This window comes from Pleuronectes platessa, chromosome 23 (assembly GCF_947347685.1).
Source record: "Pleuronectes platessa chromosome 23, fPlePla1.1, whole genome shotgun sequence".
In the NCBI taxonomy this organism is placed as follows: Eukaryota; Metazoa; Chordata; class Actinopteri; order Pleuronectiformes; family Pleuronectidae; genus Pleuronectes; species Pleuronectes platessa.
Window position 1 is genome coordinate 5,302,535 of NC_070648.1, and position 25,364 is coordinate 5,327,898.

The 25,364-nt window shown below is 45.3% G+C and overlaps 2 protein-coding genes across 3 annotated transcripts; one reads left to right on the plus strand and one right to left on the minus strand.

The window, feature by feature from the left end:
• Positions 1 to 1,082: 1,082 nt before the first annotated feature.
• acap1 (ArfGAP with coiled-coil, ankyrin repeat and PH domains 1) lies at positions 1,083 to 17,974 on the plus strand. Its single transcript, XM_053415625.1, has 23 exons — positions 1,083 to 1,825; positions 4,834 to 4,891; positions 5,715 to 5,834; positions 6,255 to 6,308; positions 6,481 to 6,539; positions 6,865 to 7,048; positions 7,388 to 7,432; positions 7,525 to 7,620; positions 8,652 to 8,726; positions 9,023 to 9,135; positions 9,283 to 9,334; positions 9,465 to 9,565; positions 9,682 to 9,793; positions 9,942 to 10,159; positions 10,245 to 10,314; positions 10,461 to 10,555; positions 13,074 to 13,267; positions 13,693 to 13,743; positions 13,916 to 14,091; positions 14,564 to 14,673; positions 15,714 to 15,824; positions 15,909 to 15,970; positions 17,288 to 17,974. Exons 1-23 carry the CDS (start codon positions 1,773 to 1,775, stop codon positions 17,383 to 17,385), a joined length of 2,307 nt encoding a protein of 768 aa, XP_053271600.1. The 5' UTR covers positions 1,083 to 1,772; the 3' UTR covers positions 17,386 to 17,974.
• On the minus strand, positions 17,694 to 24,791 carry slc16a13 (solute carrier family 16 member 13). Of its 2 annotated transcripts, none has more exons than XM_053415626.1 (7): positions 24,707 to 24,791; positions 24,329 to 24,447; positions 22,764 to 23,000; positions 22,072 to 22,215; positions 21,662 to 21,918; positions 20,773 to 21,304; positions 17,694 to 19,758 (listed from the first exon to the last, which is right to left on the minus strand). In XM_053415626.1, exons 3-7 carry the CDS (start codon positions 22,996 to 22,998, stop codon positions 19,532 to 19,534), a joined length of 1,395 nt encoding a protein of 464 aa, XP_053271601.1. In that variant the 5' UTR covers positions 22,999 to 23,000; positions 24,329 to 24,447; positions 24,707 to 24,791; the 3' UTR covers positions 17,694 to 19,531. The 2 variants fall into 2 exon arrangements, with proteins under 2 accessions (XP_053271601.1, XP_053271602.1); XM_053415627.1 differs by having other exon boundaries at positions 24,329 to 24,453; positions 24,707 to 24,723.
• Between the last annotated feature and the right edge of the window lie 573 nt (positions 24,792 to 25,364).

The window sequence follows — 25,364 nt, forward strand, 5'->3', positions numbered from 1 at the left end:
GAGGCAGCAAAACATCCCTGTCATCCTCTGAAAGATAAGAAACAGAGATCATCTGAAACATCACATGAACTGAGGTGAAGGAAGAAAGAATCCAAACAAAGTCAGGCTCTGTAAGACTGCAGTGACTGGGTCTGACCACCAGGGGGAGCCACACACACCGTCTTTTACTAGATAGATATATAAATAGATAGATAGATAGATAGATAGATAGATAGATAGATAGATAGATAGATAGATAGATAGATAGAAAGAGAAGAGTCAGACGTGAGCTGCAGTCATCTTCTCCTCTCTGGCTTTGGCGCGTCTGGTTTCTCAACCACAGGCTTCAGTTTGTGGTGATGATGACAAAGTGCAGTTGCTTATTTAAAGTTGCTCAACACGCTGAAACGCTCTGTTTGGTCTCTTTCTGCGACACCTGTGAAGTACGGAAGCCCCACTGTGCCAAAAAGAAAAAAATCAGCGTTGGGATAAACAATTTTATACAGATAGTGAATTGAAATTGTTTTTTGTGTTGAATTTGACCCATTTTCACATCAAACATTTTTCAGAAGTTTAAAATTTACTAAAAACCGGAAAAGAGAACATGTGACACCTGACAGAGTCTCTGTCAGAGGATAAATATAGAAATGTTCATTCTTTGAAACTGCAAAATTGTTATTTTGCTATTAATTAATTCATGTATTTTTGTAGCATTGGTCCAGACAACCCATATCTGTTGTAATTGTAATTGTGCCTATATCATGTATTTCATGTGTACGTGAGGTGAGGGGTATTCAGCTGCAACATGCACCTCCACCACTAGATGTCGCTAAATTCTAAACACTGAACCTTTAAATCACATTTTATGTCTTTATATATTCTTGTTACATTTTGACATATTTTACATTATTTTAAGTCACATTATTACCTTTGCATTTCAAAGTTTCGACCTCACAAACCCTTATCACTATTCATCTATTTCTGTTTATTCTTCTTCGTTTCTTGGCACGCATGGTGTTCCCTATCAGCTGCTCAGAGGCTTAAAGTGCCTCCTCTGTGCAGCCCAACCAAAACAAAAGGTTGCCAGACAAGAATACACACCCAGAGTCTGAGCCTCGCACTCACGAGGAGTGGAATACACACACACAAGCAGCAACACACACTAGGGGCCCAACTGAAGTATCAAAGTATTATAGGTGCTTGAACTCCTCATCTGGACATGACGCCACCGAGTGGATTCAGATGAAAACTTATTAGAGGCCTGTTCAAGTGTAACCTCTCATTTGGTCTCAGTTTCCTACTTGAAAATAACCCACAATTTGCGTGTACGAGTGAGGAGAAGCAACCCGGAAATGTGAGCTGTGAAGTGGAGGGGGTGGACCTGCGTGCGTGCGCGTAAAGTTCACAGAGAGAGAGAGACTATTCCGCCAGTGAGCGTCCGTGGGAACAGCTTCACTTCCACTCCTCAGGCTCTCATCCGATTCATTCGGGAGAATTGGAATCAACTCGGATATTTTACTTTTCTTTGCCCTCACTTTGTTTTTTGCTTCTGCTGGATGAAATGGAAATTACGCACGCGTCCTCCCCTGCGCTCATTCATCCGCGCTGACAAGTCGTGTCGGAAGGCGACGATGATCCAGGCTGCTGATGTGGAGAGTTAACACCGAGGAGGTTTAGTGTTTTCCTGCTGTTGCTGCTGCTGCTCTTCGTCTCTTCCACCTCCCCCCCCCCCCTCCTGACGCGAGGGGTCCAACAGATTCCCTCAGGTGTTGGTGGCACATCTCACCGCAGGGATGACTGTCAAACTGGACTTTGAGGAGTGTTTGAAAGACTCCCCTCGATTCAGGTAAGAGTTCCACCTGCTTCACTCGTTACTCACTGCGATGATGGAGTCAGAGGAGAAACTATGTACTGTGACTCATTGAATTAATCGAGTTAAGATTAAGTTCCAGGGAAGTGGACATAATCTCAATTTCAATCTGACTCAGTTTGATTTGTTTGGCACCAAATAGCAACATGAATTATGTCAAGGCTCTTTGCATCGTGAAATCGATACCTACAGAATTACAGAGAAACCTCACAGTTCACAGGGTGAGGAAATGAGAGAGAGAGAGAGAGAGAGAGAGAGAGAGAGAGAGAGAGAGAGAGAGAGAGAGAGAGAGAGAGAGAGAGAGAGAGATTAGATTGTTATTATAATAAAGAATAATGATGCTTATAGAGGGATGTTATGATGCACAGTAACACCTGTAAATAGGGGTAGTAATGGTACTAATAGTACTGATCACAAATATAAAGGTGATGGTACTTTTACTTCATTTTGTAGTTTAGCCTTTATTTAACCAGGAAGGTCCCACAGAGATACAATATCACATCTGCCAGGGAGTCAAGATGTGCAGCATGTAAAGTTAAATAAATGAAACCTCAATACAAGCAGGGACAAATAATACACACACATACACTACACACAACACACAGAGACACGTATGGAAATCTGTGGCTAAAAGTAAAGTTGGAAACAAGGAGAATGTCCCCTCGTTTTAAAGCTACTAATAAAACATTATGCACACTTCTGTTTATTTTTCATGTAATTCCCATTTACAGTGACGCACGGTGGTTTTATTGTGTTGTTGTGGCCACTCAGGCTCCAAACAACACACAACTGTGCCGCTTGAAATCCGTATCCCAGGGTCAAGCCGTGTCTTGTCGTTGTAGGTGTTTGGTCAATAAAGGGAACAACACGTGCAGGCCTGCAGGGCTGAAACCTCTGATCCCAGGTCTGATTAAAGTCTGTCACTGAGCCACAGGAAGCTTCTACCGCCCCGGAAAAGTCTGAATATTTCATTAAAAAGAATCTCAATAAAGGTTACAAGTTGTAATGTCGGTATTAAAAACATGGATTTCAAACATTCCTCATACCACCATTGCTGCACAGCGTATTTCAAACCTGCATTACCTCATTTAAAAGTTTTGAAAGTGCCTGACCAAGCTGTCACTATAGCTGTCGTGTGTGTGTCAGCCACAGCCGATCTCTCTTTCAACACAGTATCAACATCTGGTGTAACCAAAAGGGAAGTGTCACTAGGTTGGTTATGCAAGCAGCTCCTGACGCTTTGGCCCGGGCCTGGGTGTGCCCTGATCGTTCTCCTGCGTCCCGCCTGAGGCCCGGTGGCTGCTGTTGTGTGTCTCCCCCCCCACCCCCTCCAGCTGATTTGGCATATTTCAGCCCTGAGTCTAGGCCTCACTTTCTCACCCCCCCCTCCCTCCCTCCCTCCCTTCGTCTGCCCCTGTTTGCCCGTGTTGGATTCAGGAGACTCGCACAGTGGTGGAAAGTTTGAGTCGTGGCAGCTGCGGCGGTGAGGTCTCGTGTCAGGGCTAGAGAAGCAGAGGGCTGAAGGGAAAAGGGAGGAGGACGAGAAGGAGGACGAGAAGGAGGACGAGAAGGACGGCCGGAGACAAACGAGCAGAGAGACAGAGAAGAGTGACTGCCACCTGTTGCTGGGTAACGGCGCGAGGTGGGAGGGCGACAGGAAGTGAGGCGAGATGTGCCGAGGTGATCTGCAGGAGTAGACAGGAAGTGTGCGCTCTGCGGGGAGAACCGCGGCGGAAACTCAGAACTGACTCGCTCTCGTACTCTCTCTCACTCTCTCTCAGTTCGGGGAGAAATGAAGTGTCGCTTTTAACGTCCCATCTTCCCCCCCCCTGTGGCCTCCTGGTGCCCTCTCCCGTCCTCCCCCTGGCTTTCCATCTCTCCCTCCCTCCTTATCCGACACATTTCAAGAGGCCGTGACCTCGGGCTTTGATTCCAGCATCCCCGCACAAACAAACACAGGAACACAAACACTCACTGTCTGCTCAGGCCCTCCTCTCCCTGTCTCTCTCTCCCTTCTCTCTCTTCTCTCTCTCCTCTCTCCTCTCTCTCTCTCTGTGTCTCTGTACTGTCGGTGGAAGGCAGCGGAAACCACACAGTTGAGCTGTCGGTTCGAGAAGGGACGATGCTCGACTCTCTCACCCAAAAAACAAACAGTCATGCACACACATTCCTGAGGCTCCTCTGTGCAATCAATCCTGGATGTTTGTCTCTTAGCGTCTCAGTGTGGCGTCCTGCAGGCCCGACACAGCAGCCCCCGTGACCGAGGGGTCCCCAGGCCACAGGGATGCTGGGTAAATTCTACCCAAGGTCACAGAGTTTCTAAAAACACCAAAGACGTCGAGCTAATTTACACTGAAGTGACTATAAATAGATGCACGGGACTTGAAATAGCCCCCCCGCCCGTTGGGATTGTTGAGTGAAAAGTATTTTTAAAAGATGAAAAAGAGAGAGTGTCAACTACTTAATTGTCCTGTTTATAACTTAAAAGACAGTGCACATAAATAAACAGTGATCTTGTTTTCATGGTTTATTTTTTTCATCAGTTTGATGATTCATTACTTATCACTGTGTTTATATATTATATTATTTATCCCTTATTTGGATTAGAAGTCCTTCTCATAAATTTCCTTGTATTGCTTTGAACAACAAAAAAACTAACAAAAGTTGTAAAAAAAGATTTCAATTAACTTTGACTTAAAAGAGACTAAAGCAGGATTTGAAGCTGAAGTCAATGAATGTTTGTCACATTCACACGATAAACAACTCAAATGGTTCATTAGAATGTTCCACTAATTCCTCTTTTGACTCAAAGATTAAAAGACTCATCCGAAAACCATTTCCTGACTTCAACTTCAGCCAAACTGACGACATGTTTGACGCTGATTTGTCGTCATGAACACACAACAGCAGGAGTTTTAACACACTGGGGTTCAGGTGTCACAGTTTACCTGTAGTGACCTTTTGTGTGAATCTTTCCGTTTCAGAGCTGAGATTGAAGTCGTCCAAACTGACGTCAGCGAACTCGAGACGCGGTTAGAAAAGGTGAGACACACACACACACACAGTCACAGACACACTCCCCGTGTGAGTAGAGAGTGAAGTGAGAGGTGTGAAGTGGTTGAGGTACATTCACTAGGAATCGAACAGGAAGTAGCTGCAGGTGCTGCTTCCTCTTTGTATTGTCCTGGCAATACAGGACAATACAAAGTTCTGCTTCCATTCAATCAGGCATAGTCCACACGACGTGTTTATGTTTGTTTGAGAGGTCACATGCTCCGTGTGTGTTCCCTGATATTTGATATTTATACGTCGCTCTACATAATATATAACTTTATGCAACACATGGTTTCTATGTGTTTTGTAGTTTATTGAAATATAATGGCTACAGATTCAAAGTCCTGTACATGTGGGTGATTAAAGTGCAGCAGCAGGGAGATGACGTCACTAAGACAAACAGGATGAACCAGGTTCGAGGCCTGAGGGCAGCTCTGCTTTGGGCGAGTTCCCTTGAGCAAGACTCTGTAGCAGCTCCGGTGAACTTTGACCTCAGTGGCAAAGAGGCAGAACACCATCCACGCTGCATCATAATCTAAAAGTCGAAATAAAGTTTTTCACTATGACCAGAAATAAAACACACATCATCTTGAACTGCTTTTTAGGAGACATGGTTACGTCAGTGTTGTGTTAACAATTTGTTCTGCCTCCTCCACTCTGTAAAATATCTCATCCCAGTAAATAAATCCAGTTTTTGAAATCACATTCCAGCCTGGGATGCTGGGACGTCTCCCGGACTCACTCCTCGTTACCTTTTTTAATATCTCACAACTGATTATGATTATATGTGTGATGTGTTTGCGTCCCGCAGCTCGTGAAACAATGCCAGGCCATGCTGGAGGCCGGCAGGGTCTACTGCCAGACCAGCAAGAGCTTCGTCAACGGCCTCCGGGAGCTGGGACACCAGTGCTCTGGGGACAAGATGATGGAGGTGAGAAGAGCTCATGTTATACCTCATGTAGTGTTAAACCATAAGCTGTATGTAAAGATGGACGACGCGTCTCCACCTCCTCGCACTGTCCACAAAGAAAGCCAAAATAAGCGAACACTGCCATCTTGCACCAAAGGCAGTTTTCTAACAATGTTGAGTCATAAGAAAAACCTAAAAAGATATTGGTTTGGTCCATGTCCCATCTGCTAACATGGAGGAGGCAGGGCTTATGACCTTAACTGCAGCCAGCCACAAGGCGGCGCCGGGGACACTTTGGCTTCACTTTTGGGGAGCTGTCAAATCATCCATCTTTATTTACAGTCCATGTGTTAAACCACCATTTCCCTTCTTTGTTTATTAACCTTTATTTGTCGTGTGAGTGAATTGGAGTGAGTCTAATCTGGAATCTCTGTCCTGCAGGAGTGTTTGGACATGATTTCCAAAAAGCTGTCTGTTATCCTGGAGGCGCAGGGGGTGAGTCTGTCTGTCGAGAGCATTGGAAAGTTTCTGCCTCCGCACACAGAAAGTTTCCACGCCAGTCGTGACCCTTATCAGCGGCAGTATGTGGTCAAGCAAGATTGCAGCGAGCATTACGAGTGACATTTACCCGTTGTTGTGTGTGTGTGTGTCTCCTCCACTCTGTCAGGAAGTGATCGAGACCACACAGAAGTCTGTCAAGACCAAGCTGCAGAACTTCGTCAAAGAGTGAGTGAGCTGTTTATACATCACGCCTCCTTCCTGGGTTTTCTCCTCCTCTCTCCCTCAAAGAACTCGACCCGTCTCCCTCTGCATGAACCTTCATTTTCCCTTCTCCTCACACTCACTACGTTCTGCTCTCATTTGTGGGAACTATAATGGAGATTAAATGAGCGAGAGGATGTGTGTTAGCATCTAACAGGAGTCATTATTTCCCTTTGGATGTTAAGCCAATGACACATTCTCTGAGCTCAACCTTAAACAGTGTCATTTCACAAACGTATCTGTCAAATAAAGAGTCATGTCCCTCTCCTGTGTCCTTCCTGTCCCTCAGAGATGTCCGTCGGTTCAAGGATGTGCGCAAGGAGTTCGAGCGCTGCAGCGAGACCCTGGAGGGGGCGCTGGTGAGAAACGGTCAGGCCCCCCGGGGGAAGACACACGAGGTGGAGGAGGCGAGCCAGGCTCTGGTCAACGCACGCAGGAGCTTTCGCTCTGGGGCCTTGGACTACGTCCTGGAGGTGAGAAAATCTCAGCTTCATCAATCCATTCACTTGTGTGTGTGGTTCAAAACATAAATATGCACATTTGGTCTACAAACAAAAGAGCTTTAAAGACTTCCAGCATTTATACAGCACTAATGACACCTATCAGAGCCTTTAGCCTTCATATAACCAGTGGATCCAGCTTTACAAACACAGCCGAGTTGTGCCTCTGCTGTTTTGAATAATAACAAATGATTGACCCGGGCTCCTCTCCAGCTCCGTGGTTGTGTCTCTCGTCATCTGAACCAGCCCGGTTGAGTGTCGGGTTCTGGAAACATGACGTTTTTCTGAAACCGCTGCTTCCTCTCGTTCCAGATCAATGTCATCGAGGCCAAGAAGAAGACCGACATAGTCATGGCAGTGAGTTCACGCTGACCTATTTCTCTGTGCCTGTAGCTTCAAGATGTTAAAAGTCACAGAGTTGAATGTAAACGTCTCGTGCTCCCTGTCAGATGTTGTCCCTGATGGAGTCTCAGGCCCAGTTCTTCCAGCAAGGCCACCAGTCGCTGTCCGAACTGGACGAGTATCGACAGAGGCTGAATGAAGAGGTAACTGATAGAGCCTGACTGTGTGTGTGTGTGTGTGTGTGTATGTGTACAAAATAAATCAACAATGCATGGACAAACTCTCAGTACATTTAGTAGAAATAATACATACATGTTTGTGTACCACTGTCCACATGGTTTCTTTAATGATAGGATATAAAATGGTGTTTTTATGAGGGGGGGGGGGGGGGGGGCTGAGGAGTCACAATCTGACATCACACTTCCATCGTGACAGGAAACAGTGAGCAACAACAGGAAATATTTCAAGTGTGTGTGTGTGTGTGTGTGTGTGTGTGTGTGTGTGTGTGTGTGTGTGTGTGTGTGTGTGTGTGTGTGTGTGTGTGTGTGTGTGTGTGTGTGTGTGTGTGTGTGTGTGTGTGTGTGTGTGTGTGTGTGTGTGTGTGTGCTAATCCCTGCTTTTCTTCACTTTGGAAAAAAAGTGTCGGTACCGTCGACCTTGAGCTTCACCGTCGAGCGGAGTTGTCGCTCAATGAAACAGGATGTGTCGGCTCTCAGTGGCCCCGAAATCAAACCACAGAGAGGCTCTTCCTGTTTCGACAGGAAACACAACAGGGATGGTGAGACAGGGCGATGGAGAGACATGGACGAGTGAGAGATGAGCAGTGGTGCCGTGGCTCAGTTCGTCACAGGGTGTTCGACACAAACACACAAAGAAGGGAGCGTTTCCCCATTAGGCAGAAAAGGCCGATCAAAATGTGCTTGTGAGGATTTTACAGGTTTTCAGATCACTAATCCTTAAGGAAGGAGAACCTCTCAGCGGTTTTCCTTAAGTTTGACATTTGTCTTTACTTCTCAAATTTTGTCACTCGGACTCAAAGATGAGCTGGTTGGATTTGAATGGTCAAAGGTCCCAGTGACCTCACATGTATGTAGATGGACACTGCACAGGTTGAGGGAGGCCTACATCTGCAGGACAGTAGTTCTACTTTAACGAATGTATTTCAACTCGAGGAATATAAATCATATGAAAAATCAATCAGGAGAGTGACGTCCCTCCTCGTCTGTTTCAACAGCACACCCAGTTTGTCCTGAGCGCAGCCAGAGAGAAGAGGGACATGGAGCAGAGACACGCTGCCATCAAGAAAAAGGTAAAAGAGACAGTTGGGTCAAATCCCAACAGAAAATCCTGCCACTCCTGCAACTACAGCTCTCCACTCCCTTCCTTATGTTAAAATCTTCATGTTCTTTGTCCTCTTTTATTAACTTCCAGTAATTACATATAACTTTTGTTATTTTAGCTTTTAAAGTCTAGTCTTTGGAATTGAATCATCTTCTAATATTCTCCCCGTTAAATGACTTTATTCCCAAAGTGTCTGATTTTTAGTTTCTTCCACGTTGATTGATTTATTGATTTGTAATTTCATCTTTCTAAAAATATTCACAGGACACCACCTACGATGACTCCATCATGGATTTCAACGCAGACGCACCTAATGGGATTGCCATGGAAGGCTACCTCTATAAGAGAGCCAGCAACGCCTTCAAGACGTGGAGCAGGTATTAGTTCACCTGGGACATGTCTATAAAAGAAACCAAATATCCACTGTATTGTGAAGTATTAATATTTGTAAATGTCCAGCATTTGTCTTTTTCGCTTGAGCAACAATGAACCAAAAACCTTTTCATTTTCTCTCTCCTCTCCAGACGCTGGTTCTCAATTCAAAAGAATCAGCTGGTTTATCAGAAGAAATTCAAGGTATATTTCAAATGGCCTCTTTTAAAAAGCAATTTGTCTTAGAAACATGTATTTAAAGACACACGGCCGCGGTCTGACCTCTGTGTTGGCTCTCTCGCTCTCTCGCTCTCTCTCTCTCTCTCTCTCTCAGGAGCAGCCCACAGTTGTGGTGGAGGACTTGCGTCTCTGCACCGTGAAGCACAGCGCGGAGAACGAGAGGCGCTTCTGCTTTGAGGTGGTCTCCCCGTCAAAGTGAGTTTGCACGAGTGAACGTTTGTAATGACAGCGTTGAGTGCACAGGGATAAAGTGTCCCGCAGAAAGACATGAGGTGATTACAGTGTGTGTCTCTGTGTCTGTGTGTGTGTAGGTGTTGTCTGTTGCAGGCCGATTCAGAGGATCAGCAGAAAGCATGGATCAGAGCCGTCCAAAACAGCATCGCCTCAGCCTTTCAGGAGTGCAGAGAGGACACACACAGCCCAGTGAGAATACACACAATCACACACACAATCACACACACACACACACACACACACACATTATTATCTTCTATAAATACATTTTATGTGGGAGTTATTCGCCTGTGTGTGTGTCCCCTCACTCTTTTATGTGTCTCTGTGTGTTTATCAGAGACAGCGCTGCAGCTCGGTGTCTGCGGGCAATTTGTTAGGCGGGGGAGGAGGAGGAGGCGGAGGAGGAGGCGAGGAGAACGGGGGCTACAAGGCGCTGGAGGAGGTCCAGGCGATCCCGGGGAACCAGCAGTGCTGCGACTGCGGAGAGCCCGGTCCCGACTGGGCCTCCATCAACCTGGGCATCACGCTCTGTATCGTCTGCTCGGGAATACACAGGTAGAGTGCACACATACACATGCACACACAGACACACACATGCACACACTTGGCTTGAGCTCTATTAGTTTTGTTTCCTCAACAGGAGCCTTGGAGTCCATTTCTCCAAAGTGCGCTCGCTCACTCTGGACTCTTGGGAGCCGGAGCTCGTTAAGGTAATTCCGTCTTTTAACTACACAACCTCGTTATTGCCTTTTTTTTTTATGTTGTTAACACAACACTCCAGCGATTACGCAACACACAATGTAACAGTTCACTTCAACAATTGTTGGTGAAACGTTTCTTCTCTTTATTTCTCTAGTTGATGTGTGAATTAGGAAACACGGTCATCAACAGGATCTACGAGGCGCGCATCGACGAGATCACCATCAAGAAGCCACATCCCACCAGTCCCAGGTACAAACCATCAATATCCCTCCCACCAGTCCCAGGTACAAACCATCAATATCCCTCCCACCAGTCCCAGGTACAAACCATCAATACCCCTCCCACCAGTCCCAGGTACAAACCATCAATATCCATCCCACCAGTCCCAGGTACAAACCATTAATGCCCATCCCACCAGTCCCAGGTACAAACCATCAATATCCATCCCACCAGTCCCAGGTACTTACCATCAATATCCATCCCACCAGTCCTAGGTACTTACCATCAATATCCATCCCACCAGTCCCAGGTACTAACAATCATTACCCATCCCACCAGTCCCAGGTACAAACCGTTAATATCCATCCCACCAGTCCCAGGTACTAACCATCAATATCCATCCCACCAGTCCCAAGTACTAACCATCAATACCCATCCCACCAGTCCCAAGTACTAACCATCAATACCCATCCCACCAGTCCCAGGTACAAACCGTTAATATCCATCCCACCAGTCCCAGGTACTAACCATCAATATCCATCCCACCAGTCCCAAGTACTAACCATCAATACCCATCCCACCAGTCCCAAGTACTAACCATCAATACCCATCCCACCAGTCCCAGGTACAAACCATCAATACCCATCCCACCAGTCCTAGGTACAAACCGTTAATATCCATCCCACCAGTCCCAGGTACTAACCATCAATATCCATCCCACCAGTCCCAAGTACTAACCATCAATACCCATCCCACCAGTCCCAAGTACTAACCATCAATACCCATCCCACCAGTCCCAGGTACAAACCATCAATACCCATCCCACCAGTCCTAGGTACAAACCATCAATACCCATCCCACCAGTCCTAGGTACAAACCGTTAATATCCATCCCACCAGTCCCAAATACTAACCATCAATACCCATCCCACCAGTCCCAGGTACAAACCATCAATACCCATCCCACCAGTCCCAGGTACAAACCGTTAATATCCATCCCACCAGTCCCAGGTACAAACCATCAATATCCATCCCACCAGTCCCAGGTACAAACCATCAATACCCATCCAATCAGAAGACTGAGTCAGATGGTTTTAATTATTCTATCTAAACCGAAACATTTTAATTTCTGTCCCTCGCCTAAGAATTAGTTTTTCTTGCGTGTGCTTTTCCCCAAAATTCCGTAAATGAAGATGTTGCCTGAATTATAATAATATTATGTATTATATATCGTATAGTATAAATATTTATTAAAAAGTAATTTATCACTTCACTTGTTTGCTTGTTAGAAATGTTATATTTCAAGAGGATAAAGCAGCAAAAAACAACAATCAAAAATATAAAAATTAAAGTAAAAAATGTAAAAAGCTTCACAGAGAAGAAAGCTTTGTATTTTAAATGAACATTATTGAAAGTTGTACCATTTCATATCTCAGCTGCTGACTCAGTCCAGAGACTAGAGTCCTTTAGCCTTTTACTCACTTATCCACATTTAGACTTCAAACCTGTCGTTGAGGATTTCTTGCATCAGTATCGAGGCGCGTGTGTGCGTGTGTGCGTGTGCGTGCGCGTGTGCGTGTGTGTGTGTGTCTCTCGTCATGGCAAAATGTGGTCCTACTGTAGCAGAAATACCACCAGACGTCTGTGTGTGTCATCGTAATAACGTCACAACTGTGCACAACACAGCCACAGAACTCCCCAGGTGTGTGTTGTTGTTGAAAGAAGGGTGTGTGAGTCCTCGTGTTTAATGTGGTAATGACGTCTGAGTACTTATGGACTGGAATGTGTTGATCACCGGAGATAAGAAATCAATCTCTTCCTGCTGTTTTATCAACGGCTTCACACAAAGAGGATTTCATTTCCTATCTGTTTTGCACTCATATTAAAAGTTATCGGCTGCAGCTCTCCAAAGCCGACAACTCTTTTCACACTTATCTGTTTGAACTTCCTCTTGTCTCCTCTCATGCGTCGCTGCAGACAGGAAGTGCCCCAGGTACGACATGCACGTGGTTAACAGCGTGACTTCAGTCTGGAAACTTGTCGTGAAGCTGCATGAAGTCCTGTCATATGTTATTTAATCATTGTAGTGTCTCACTCACATTTTAAATATAACCTTTTTTTGCCATATTTATATTTTTACGTATATATTTAGACTTGTGTGATGATAAACAGCTGATACACATGGATTTAAATATTCTTTACCTTTATAGAAAGCTTACATTTGTGTGGTAATTCAGTTTTTTAAACCTAGAGATTTATTTTTAGCTGAATTTACGACTTAATTAAACTGGAATGGCTTTCAGGGAGACACAATTGTGTTGTAATTCAAACTGACAAACAAAACCCAGATGAAATACAACCTCAGTTCTCAATAGACCTGTGTGTAACATTCTTGTTGCACAGCAGCACAACCAAGTAGTGGAGTCACACTGAGAGTGTGTGAAACAAACTGACAAACACAGCCCTGCATGTTGTCTCATCTGTCAGTTTGTCTCGTCTTCAACTTGTTCAAACTCTTCCTGTCCGATCTTTCTCTCTCTGCCCCTCAGGCCAGACAAGGAGACGTGGATTCGATCAAAGTACGTCGAGAAGAAGTTCATCAAAAAGCTGCCGGAGACCGGACGCAACCCCCCCCAGAGGAGGTCCAGCGGCAAGAAGAGCCGGCCGCCCACGCTGGAGCGGCCCGTGGAGCGGCCGCCGCTCAAACCCAAACCCAACCGGGCCACTCTGCCGAGGGTCACAGGTAAAAGATGAGAGAAGAGAGGAAGGGAAGCAGGAAGTGAAAGATGTGGGCTGATAACAGTGTAAACACACGGCTGGTTTCCTCTGAGTTCATCTGTAGCTGATGATCACAAAACACACACACACACACGTAAAGACACAAAGCAGAGCACTCTTTAGGATTATCAACTTTTGCTTTATGTGTGTGTGTGTGTGTGTGTGTGTGTGTGTGTGTGTGTGTGTGTGTGTGTGTGTGTGTGTGTGTGTGTGTGTGTGTGTGTGTGTGTGTGTGTGTGTGTGTGTGTGTGTGTGTGTGTGTGTGTGTGTGTGTGTGTGTGTGCGTGTTGCTTGGGGTAGTTGGCAGGATAAACCAGTAATCATGGCTCTCTCTCTCACTCACCTTCTCTCTCACACACACACACCAACTGTCTCTCTCTCTTTCCTCAGGGCTGACCCCCAGTGACCTCGTCCAAAAGAATAATACAAGCCCTCACAAAAGTAAGATACATCACACATAGATGTACACACACAGATGTACACAGTGGGATTAACATGGACTGGACATGTGTCATACCACATTAAATTATGTCATCTTCACTGCTACACTATCATGTCTCTAAATGTAATTTCTCCTTTGAAATCAACACAAACAAACTCGCTCCTCCCTCAGACGTGGAGGAGGAAGAGGAGGACCTGAGCGGACTCCACCCGGGGGCGCTGCTCTACCGCTCCGCTGCCCTGCAGAACTTCCCCGTCATGGCCGACGCTCTGGCTCACGGCGCTGACGTCAACTGGGTCAACGTGACCGAGGAGTCCAGCACGCCGCTGATCCAGGCCGTCTCAGCGGTGAGGGGGAAACCACTGTTACACAATCCACCCGATTATATTCACACTCAAGAGGACGGATCCTGACAATGTTAACCCCTCTGACCTTTGCTCCAAGCGCCACCTGCAGGCCAATTTTGACTTGAATTTAATTAAATAAATAAATCCGAATGATGCTCTAGTTAAGTTCCAGCTATTACACAAGCAAAACCAAAGATGCAGATGTCATGAAGTGCGTTGAACACAGCCGTGCTCTTGACTGGGGGACAAACCTCTAATAGCTTTCCTGTTGCACCACCCAGCAATTAAAATACACTTTGAACTAAAAATATCTGAGCTCATTCGTGGAACTTAGGGGGATAAAGCCTCAGGATAACCGTGCAAACAAACCTGTCATGAGTTTTTCTTTAGGTGCCACCAGCAGCGTTTTGTAACTTTAGTCTTTAGGTGAAAGTTGTCTGAATATATGGTTGTGTTGTTGTGTTTGGAGCAGAACGCCCTGGCTGCCTGTGAGTTCCTGCTGCAGAACGGGGCCAACGTGAACCAGGCCGACAGCAGCGGGAGAGGACCGCTGCACCACGGCACCATCCTGGGCCACACTGGGTACAACACACACACACACACACACACACACACACACACACACACACACAACACACACATGCTTTCAAGCTCATGTCGAAGAGGGAGAGACGGGACAAAGACAAAAGGGAACGTCTCTCAGGGATTTTGCAATTCAAGAGACAAAAAACAAGCTACCAGACTAACAACCATCAGATATCTATCCCTCCATTATCTAGACCGTTTGACCTTTGAACCTGCAAACTCCCAGAACTGAGCTGTGAGACAAAAAAAAGTCTCAACTGCTAAACTACCACATCGTCTTTTCATCTTGCGATTAATAGGTATTGACACTGGTTTGTTCTTCAGAGAGAAATACGAGCACAGAAAAATAAAACTCACACAAAATCTATTGGAGCTTCCGGGCACGCAGCCCAAATCCATTAACAGAGTTAAATAGATTCCTCCTCTTTGCCCGGATGACATTTCTACATCGTGTGAAGTGGGAAATCTCAGCGTAAAGGAAAAACGTGAAGTGAAACAAGCCCCTAATGTACCACTTCACTTTTGGACGTGTTATATAACCGAGGACATCTGACACGGTGCATATTTTTAGCTGAGCAGAAACTCTTATTACGACCTGAAACGATCGTGACAGTTTGTTTGACCCGCGTCTTTTGGAAATGGAAAGTATCTCTCAGCTTATCAGGAAGCAAAGGCTGAGTCGGGCTCTTATCTCCTCCCGGGCCGGGGTCGGATGGCAGAGCGCCGACAAAACATGATTCGTGATAACCGAGCGAGAATGTGTAAAGTGATGGAGACAGACGTGTCTGAGATTCCTGAAGGATGATCCCCCCCCCCCCCTCCACCACCCCTTTTTTGACCAAATAAGTCCAGGATGTTAGAAACCACAGGAGCTTCGGCACATTTCTGTTTGATTTTCTACCCCTATCGCAAGAAATGTGAAGATTCAACGACCAAAAAAGAAGAGATTTAGTTTTCACACATAAACACACACACAGACACACACACACAGACACACACACACAGTCTCTTTTGATGCATCTCCTCTCTTCCTCCAGGTTGGTTTGTCTCTTCTTGAAGCGAGGAGCCGACTACAACGCCAAGGACAAGAACCAGAAAGACCCCATAACCATCGCAGTGGACAACGCCAACGCCGACATCGTCACGTTGTGAGTGTCCCCGAGACGAGAGAACCCCCCCCCCCCCCGACATGGACATTTCCACTCCTCTAACTGATTGCTCTCTTGTTTCAGGCTGCGGATCGCCAAGATGAACAAGGAGATGCGGGAGATGGACGGAGCGTTCGGCCAACCAGGTCACTCGAAGGGGCCGGGGTCTGGGGGGGTGTTGGGCGGGAGTGGAGGTGGAGGTGGAGGTGGGATGGCCCACACCAGAAAGAGCATGCAGGCTATAAAGAACCATATCAGTGGCTGGGCTCACGGTGGGGGGACTGGCTAGTGGGGGTGAAAATGGGACCTGCAATGGGATTGGAAACTTCACTTGTGGATCTTTAAGGAAATAAACATGATCAAAAACAGAAAGATAAAAGCCAGAACACGGGGTACGACAGTTCAAAGGACATAAATGTAAACAGATTTGTCGGGGAAATGAACATTTGTGTGAAGTTTTGTCTTCACATGCACGTCCACACGCACTTTGAGCTACAAACGCACATCATCCTGCACTTTGAAAGTCCACACAAATCTCCAAAGACCAGAAACAGAAAGTTGCTTCGTGTGGTTGTTTCCTATGTTTTTATGTTGTGTGCTTATGTGTGTTTATATGTCTGTATGTTTTTATGATACATGTGTATTTGGGATATTTTTATATGCGCAGATGTTTTTTTTTTTTATGAGCTCAACTCAGTTGGGTTCGGCTCTCGAGGACTATTCTGTGAATAGTGACGCAGTTTGAGCTTTGACAGTTTTATAGACTTGTTCTGTATTTTCTCAGAACTTCCTGGTGCTAGGACGAGCTCTGTGCTTCAGGTTCACAGTGGGTTGTGTTGCATTTTGTCATTTGGCTCCTTTTAAAGCTGCAGAGTCCATTCTTTCATGATCGAGTCATGGCTCCTCTTTTTTTTTTCCAATCCCTGTTCTCGGTCTTTCTCTCATGAAGGAATGGAAAACGTGAGGCTTGTGTCTGCTTTAAAACAAACTGCTGGTCAGTATCTGACGTGCTGTGCTTTTTGTCGTTGTGTATATGTGTGTGTCCTTGTCGAACGCACTCGTGTGCCTCTTGCCCTCTGCCCGCTGAGATGCCCGGCCGTCAACTGCTTGTTGAGTGTGCCACCTACTGCACACTAAGAGGTACAGTGCACGTGCATGCCCTGATGTGTGTTCTGTTTGTTCAGCTGCATGCTTCCTGCTGTAGGGCTACAACTCAGGGAATTAGCTGGTGGAGTTTAAAGTCATTCACACTAAATAAGGCCCATTGAGCTTGATGTAGCGTTCAGGGACAGATGTTAAGCTTCAAACGCACATGTCTCCTTGTGTGCTCGGAAAGAAAGGGACGTTACACCAAGAGTTAAATAGCAGAAAAAGATGGCATTCATATGTCAATGCATGTTTGATCATTTTTTTTTTAAACGTGAGGGTTTCAGGCTCATGTCGTCCTCTGTGATCTCTCCCAGGTGATGAAACCTACCAGGACATCTTCAGGGACTTTTCTCACATGGCCTCCAACAACCCGGAGAAGCTCAAGCGCCGCAGCGCCGACCCCAAGTTCTAACCAGCGGCTGCCTCCACCTCCCGTGTGCAACGCCACACATACAGACAACCCTGCTTTGCTCAAATCCACACACACACAGACACACACACAGACAGACACACACACTCGCTTCCCCTGGCAGCGCTCCACACGCTCCGTCACAGCTCAGCTGGTGTTGACTTCAGACGGACACTTCCTCACAACAGTGAATTCTTTGTGCGAGCACGACAGAGCAGAACAATGGCGTTGGAGTGGAAACGGCGGAGCGGCTTTGAGAGAGCGGCATGAGGTGTCTTTATGTCCAGCAGAGGGTAACGCCACCGCTCTGCCAAGAGCTCCTAATTAAATCCAGTAAATCTGTTTTTTGTTTTTTTTTAAACCTAAACCATCTGTTTTGTGTTCCTCCTCCATTTCCTTCCAATTTTTTTTACATGAGAAGTGAAGACGTTTTTTGGGAAATGGCCTTTTTTTGTTATCATCCATTGAATAATAATGTATGCAGATTTTTACATTTGAAAGATTTTTTAGACACCGTTCATGTCTGTTTTGTGAAAAACCACTTGAGGTACTTGAGATTTGTATCGTCAAATAAAGTGAATCTTACTTTTAACTGTGTTTAAATGTTTCAAACTTTACACTTAAATCAGAGCCATCACCATAAACACCAAGGCCCCTTAAAATCAATTAAGCTGCACAAACTTCCAAACACTTGTAGATATCAGTTTTGTGGTCAAGGGTACAGAGCTCCAGCAGAGGGAGCTGTTAGTTTGGGACGGAGCCTCTTAGCAAAAAGTTGAAGTTGAGTATTATAAGAGACTAAGAAACAAACATTAAAACAGTAAAAATATCTTTTTTTAATCAATCATCTTAAGTGCAAAATATCTCATTTTTAACATATAAGAGTGACTGAGAATAACGGCTTAGAATCACTGGAAGGAAAAATATCAACTTTATATTATTGTAGCTGCAATTTGGATGAAGTCTAATATTGGTTTAAAATCTATTAGCCTCTGCAAGGATTCTGAAATCCTGATGCCTGTGTTCATTCAGCTGTCTCAGCTCCACAAAGGTTTACAACAGTTCAAAGTGCTCATACACATTCATGTATCTCTAGAAAAGGCACTGGAGGATTCACAGTCTGGTTTTCCTGCCCCAGTGCTTTTATGCACTGGTGGAAAGTGAAGTTCCTGAGGCTGAGAGGGGGAACGGTGCCGCTGCCACAGATCTGACCGAGCAACTCACGAGTGGTTCTGCTCATTATCAAGACGACAAGTGGCTTTAATCCACAAAGTTAATAATCATCCACGTTTCTCTTCACACACCGTGGGGCTAAATGTTACATGTGAGCCGTTAATAGAATATATACGGTCGTGGAAAAGAGACGTGTGAAGGTTATTAATTAATTATGTACGTGCAAAATATTTAAAAACTTTTTCAAACACAGAGAACTTGTTTGCTTACTCAACGGCATATGTAAAAAAATCATACAACAGTTCCTTTCTTTCATGCAGACCCACTGTATGTGTAAAACAACCAAACTTCTGTTCAAACACTTCCTATTTCAAAATAAAAGCACTCCAGCTTTTCTGTTGACGGAATCCATTCATTGGTTTTAACAAGGTACAGCATTCTGTCTTGTTTTGGTAGTTCTTCTCACACCCATGTTTGTTCAACTGTTCCTTTTTCCTATGAGTGTGGTTTTAATTTTGTTTGTTTTTGTGGTATAAAACACAGTGAAGGTCATTATTGACACCTGAGGCTGCCTCCTGATTGGTCGAGCACATGTATCCACGGGACCTCGTGACCACAGACGCGTTCCCCCGATGCAAAGAGGGCAGCGTTCTTATGAAGTGGAGACTTGTTGTTTATGTTGACAAACAGTCAATGATCTGTATGTTGTCAATAAACAATTTCCTTTGGATCACAGGTTCTGGTCTGAACGTTAAACTGAGGTCAGGATGTGTAACAGAGAGAAACTCTTTGGTCCCTTATCCGCCGGCCTCTCCCTCTGAGTTCCACTTTGGGTCTGAATCTCTGAGGTGTAACACAAACACGCAGCCGTTCAGCAATGTGTGCGACGGTATGCTTTCTGTAATACTGGCTGATCTGGTGAACACGACCCTTGAGCCCTTTTCCTTACACAGTCTTGAGGGTTAATCCTCACAGATCATTGACCTCCTCCGTGGCTCGGGTCGGGAGGTGCACAATTGATCTGCTCCAGCTCTAAATGTAAACTCTTATCTTTGTCCCGGTGTGAGCGTCTGCGAGGAGCCGGTGGATCTGAGCAGGAGAAGTAGTGAGGGAGGGTGGTCATGGCCAAAGTGCCGAGAACCACGAAGCCGCCCGCGACCAGGAAAGAGGCGGTGTAGGTGCCGGTGACGTCCTTCAGCAGACCTGGAGACAGGAGAAATGAAAACGAGATTTTATTAGAACACAAAATAAACAGTAACATTAACAAAAGCGCATTTTGTTGTGCATCAAGTGTAAGAAATACCTCAAAATATCTAAAAACAGATAAAAACCCAAATAAAGTTTGAGTCAATTATATGATAATTAACAAAAAGACTCAAAACCCCACTGATAATTAGAGGGAGTCCTGTTAACACCTTACTTCTTATCTATGTGCTTTTTTTATACAATTAAAGGGAAAATAGAAGCTAAAGTTAACAGCTTAGTTCAGCATAAAGAATGAAAATGGGGGATAAGGAGTAATTCTGTGAGTGCATGCTGGTAAGGTTTGAATATGTCCTGGATGTAGACTGGACCCGATCGCCCAGCCACTGGTAACCAGTAAAGGGAGCATATGAGCAGAGGAGCTTGACTGAATTTATCTTAAGACCTGGAAAGGTCGGATGGCTCGAGCAGGTAGACCAGCCAGGAGGGAGTTACAATATTCCAGGCGTGAGATGACCAGGGCCTGGACCAGAACCTGCGCCGCCTTCTGAGAAGGAGACGTGTTCTCCTGATGTTGTGCAGCATGAATCAGGAACGTGTTGTTGCAGTGAGGGAGAGTTGACTGTCGAGTGTCACACCCAGGTTCCCAGCTGTCTGGGTTCGGGGATAAGGAGATAGTCTCCTTATCTGGATCGGCACCAAAATGTAATGAGTTCTGACCCTAAACCATACGACTTCCCTTCACCAGTGCTGTGAGAGTCTGTCCAGGTATTTTTGGCGTAATCTTGCCAACTAACAAACAAATGAACAGATATGGGTGAAAGTATAACCTCCTTGCTGAAGAAAAAACTGCCTGACCCTCACTGCTCCGGTTAATGTTTGACTACTTTCAGCTTCAGTGTATTAACCTGTGTCTGAGGTCACTTTAGATAACACTCACTCAGCTCAGACTTTCTCCACAGCAAATAAAACTCCTGTAGCTCAGAGCTCCGTGTCAGCTGGGTGACCTCCTACCTGACAGCGGAGTCCCCAGCAGCCCGGCGCCGCTCTCGATGAGCTGCAGCAGCCCGATGGCGCCCATCACGCGCTCCACGCCCACGATCATGGGCACCACCGCGAAAACCAGCGAGGTCAGAGCCCCGGAGCAGAACCCGTAGAGGAGGCTGATCACCACCAGCATGCTGTAAGATCCAGACAAGGAGCTGATGGGCAGCAGCATGATGAACAACCCCGCCAGCGCCGTCCACAGGCTCAGCAGGTGGATCAGCCGGAAGTGACCCAGGTCAGAGAACCAGCCCGACGCCACGCGGCCCAGGATGTCCGAGGCGCCGGCCGCCGACATGACGAAAGCGGCCTCGTACTCCGAGAAGCCGACCTGCCGGCTGTGGGCCACCAAGTGGAAATATGGGACGAAGTAGCCGACGTTGAGCAAAGTGACGGCCGCGGTGTAGGTGAGGTAAGGCCTCTCCAGGAGCAGAGGCAGCTCCAGGTAGGAGGAGAGGCGGCGGAGCAACGAAGAAGAAGACGAGCTTTTCTCCGAATCCACCTGGAGGAGGGACAAGAAGGGACGTGATGAACTTTGGTCTGTTCATGATGAAACTATAAAACCTTCTTAGGCTACATCCACACTGATTGGTTTTCATTTTAAAACCCGAACATGTGCGTGCAGGTGCAGACAGGAAGTAGATTGTCTACTCTGCAGCCGGTTGCTTACAGAAAACACTACGAAAGAGAAACAACAAACCGCTGAAGATAAATGAGAAAATGTGTTCAGACAACCCTTTGACTCTATACTACACCCAGTAGAATCCTCCCATGGAAATCCTTTCCTGGTTTTATCTACAACTTCCCTGCTGTGTATCTATAAGTTTGAAAAGTCAGAGACAGCAGAGTCCCGTCCAACCTTCTCCGGGGCCTTTGAGCGCGGTTTGGGACGGATGAGGGCCCCGCAGGCCACGATGTTGAGGCTGAGGCCCCCCAGGATCAGCAGGGCCCCTCGCCAGCCGTACGTCTCCACCAGGAACTGGAAGAGCGGGTTGAAGACGAAGGAGACGATGCCGATGCTGGAGAACCCCAGTCCCAGGGCCAGGGTGCGCCGCCGCGTGACGTTAGCCACGACAGTGGCCACCATGGGCGTGAAGACCAGCCCCCAGCCAAAACCTGGAGGAGAGGGAGAGGCAGAGGGGAGGTGCACTGTGAGGTCAGTTCAAAATGTAACTTAAGTAAACAAAGGACTAACAGTAAACTGGAGCTGCTCTCTCTTCCCATAGGAGGAGGAACGGAATAATTTGGTTACTTATAATAAGACTTTACCTGAAGTGAGACCCATGGTGAGGTACAGATGAACCAGGCACGTGGCCTGAGAGGCCAGGATGAAGCCGAGTGCTGCAAGGACGCCACCGGTCATCACCACCACCCGGGTGTCATACGCGTTACACAGAGCTGCACCCAGAGGACCTGAAGCAAACACACACAGGGTCTCATCATCTCATCCTTCACTCAGCCAGTAAAGGACATGGGTGGACTTTAACTTAAAATTTAGATGTTTTAAGATCATTATTAATGAAATGTGAGACCTATGATATGATACCGAAAGATATAAGATACAATATGATACTAAAGGATACAATACGATTTGAGAGATATGATTTGATGCAGTACAATGAGATATAAAAAGATGTGATACAAGATGATGCCTTTGTAAAGTATGACAGATACAAAGGAATATCAGAGTCCCAGTTACTTTATCTTCCCCATAATGGAAGATAAGGTGAAGTAGGGAATGAAGCTTGACACCACCACTTTAATAATGTTTGTTTATGATTCAAATTTTAAACAATTCATCATTTAAAAAGTACTTAACATTCATTTCATTCCAAGTTAAATCAGTGTAACCTGAGTTGTTAGTCAAACATATGCATCTTATCACTTTGCCTATGTGATTAGATTTAATGTGAATAGCTCATAACAACAAGAAGCTGCAGACATGTGCACGAGGGACTCACTGAAGAACTGCTGCGCTGCCAGCCCGGTGGAGGAGATCCAGGAGATGGCCTGAGCGCTCGCCTCAAAGTACTGGACGAACTCCACGAAGAAGACGCCCAGGCTGCGCATGAGGCCGAACACCAGGCTGGTGCTGACGAACAGAGCGCCGACCAGCGCCCAGCTCCAGTCTCCATCCTCGGCAGCTTCAGAACCACCACCGCCGCTCTTCTTTGCTTTGGGTTCGCTGCTGGTCATGTCTGAAGATGAGTTAAGAATAAATAGAAAGCAGGAGAACAGGGAAGCAACCAGGACGGGGAGAGAAAACCCTCTTTCTCCTTCGGGTGTGCAGAGCGAGTGTCTGATCCTCTCTGGGTCCGTCCACAGATGGAATCATTAACTCCCCACGGGCCAATAAAAGCCCTGGTTGTGCCATCTAAAGGTGACTAGGTTTACTACTTAACCACTAATTAACAAGTGGGTCTTCATCAGAGAGGGAGACATACTGTGGGTGAGAGGTGAACTCTGACCAGTGCATATTAATTATGATTTAACGCAGCAATAGGAAAACTTGTAAAGTGTCTCTTGCCACAGACACAGTAACTACGGGTCCAGGTCAATGTCTTTTGATTTCTAGAAAAATGAGTGGTTCTAATTCCTGTTTAACTCCTGAAGGGAATAAAACAAGGTTGACACAATTTAGTTGATTAATCATTGACAAAGTCTGTTGCCTGTGTTTCGGTCACCGTGACCTGATTCTCATATGACTCACCTCCCTGCTGCAGGAATTACAAATAAACCAAAATGTGGAACCTGCAGTCGGTGTTTCACCATTTAGTTGAGCCTCTTAAGTTGTGTTTCTTAATATTTATAAAGAGCTGGAGGATTTAAAACCAACCTGTTGAACTAGAGGAGCAGGCAACCCAGTAGACGGTTGTACATAATGATCCTGTGATGGGTTTTACTTTGTTTAGGCAAATATTTGTCGTCTCTGTAAAAACACCATAGGAACTGCAACCAGAAACTTTACTTTCAAGATGGTGACGGGGTTTTTGTCATCACAAATTTTCCATTTTTTATTTTCGGAGCAGTTGTACAGAGGCCTGTTATAAATTACTTCTGCATGTCATAAATCCCACCTCCTCCGTGTTAGTGGATGGGACATGGACCAAACTAAAAAGTTAAATAAATCATGAACAACTGACAAAGAAAATTAAAAAATCCTTTGATACACTCAAAATTGATTCATTCACAGCAGTGTCCAGAACTACATAAATGTTGAGTAATAACATTTAACAAAAAAGTTGTTTTATTTTGAAATGGGAGGTCAAGCTAAGTGGTATTTTTCACTTGTTTTTATTTGTTCTCGTGGTTTTTATTGAGTTGTTTATATTTTTGAGAAGCCCTACATTAGTAAAGATATTATTATTATGCACATTAAAAAACAGTTTTGGACTTTTACTCCTTGTTGAGTTACTTCTATAAACCAAATGATAAATAAATATACATACACAATATGAACAATAATAATAATATGTGTTAACTTCATGCTGTTGACACATATTCACGTGACGGAGAACACACTGACCTGCTGATGAGTCTCACTCCGCTACAACGGTGTCAGTCAAGCAGGTGCACGGGCGTGAACGCGCACTGGAAAGAGCACATGACTCTGCAAGGCGCATGCGCACTGGCTGTCACCCGCAGCTGGAGCAAAAAAAAAACACACAAAAAGACAACTTTCTGAATTAAACACACACTTTGTGATGATTTGTCACGCTCGTGCATTCGATGGTGTGTTGGATTAACTGTGACGTGTTTGTAGCTGTTGGAACACAAACTGTGCAACATTGACTCGTGACTGAATGAAGCCTCTCTCACTGGGATACTGGTCGAGTTGTGTTCAATTAAAATAACCTGAACAGAGACACACAGCGACATCACGGAGGGTGTTTGATTTACTCACCGTCTCCTGAGCTCGATTGACTCTGCAGCAGAACATTCTTCAGTCTCCAGCTGTGATCGTGAACACGGGTCCAACGAGGCGGAGCCGCGTGCACAGGCTCCACGGGCACGCGCCCAGTGAACATGACTCTCCTGAAGTCCAGTAAAACACACAGTTTGCCTTTCATAATTTAGTTTATTGATAATTTTGTGTATATTCCTTTCTAAAATATTTAAAAAACCTATATACAATCATTAATATTATATTTTATTATGTATTTAAATGTTTTGTTTAGTTATTAAAAACCAGATTGTGACATTATTTTCAAATGTGTCAGTTGAACGACAGTTTTTTCTAATCTGTATTATGTAAATAGATTAATCGATATTCTATTCATTTGATTCCTGATGTCAGATTTTTGAATGTGTAATAATTAGCAATAACAAGAGTATTTGTGTAATGATGACGTAAATCACACCCCAAACATCCCATCGGGCATTTTCCCTTGTGTCTATTTCTAATAAAAACCAAAAGTAGGAGTTTGATTCCCACCACCACCACAGTGAAATATAGCTGTTAGTCCCTGAGAAGCACATATTCACTGTGGTAAGGACCACTGTTTGACAACAGGCAGCCATGTTGTTAAAATTTTTGCAGTGCAGTTAAATAAATTAAGATT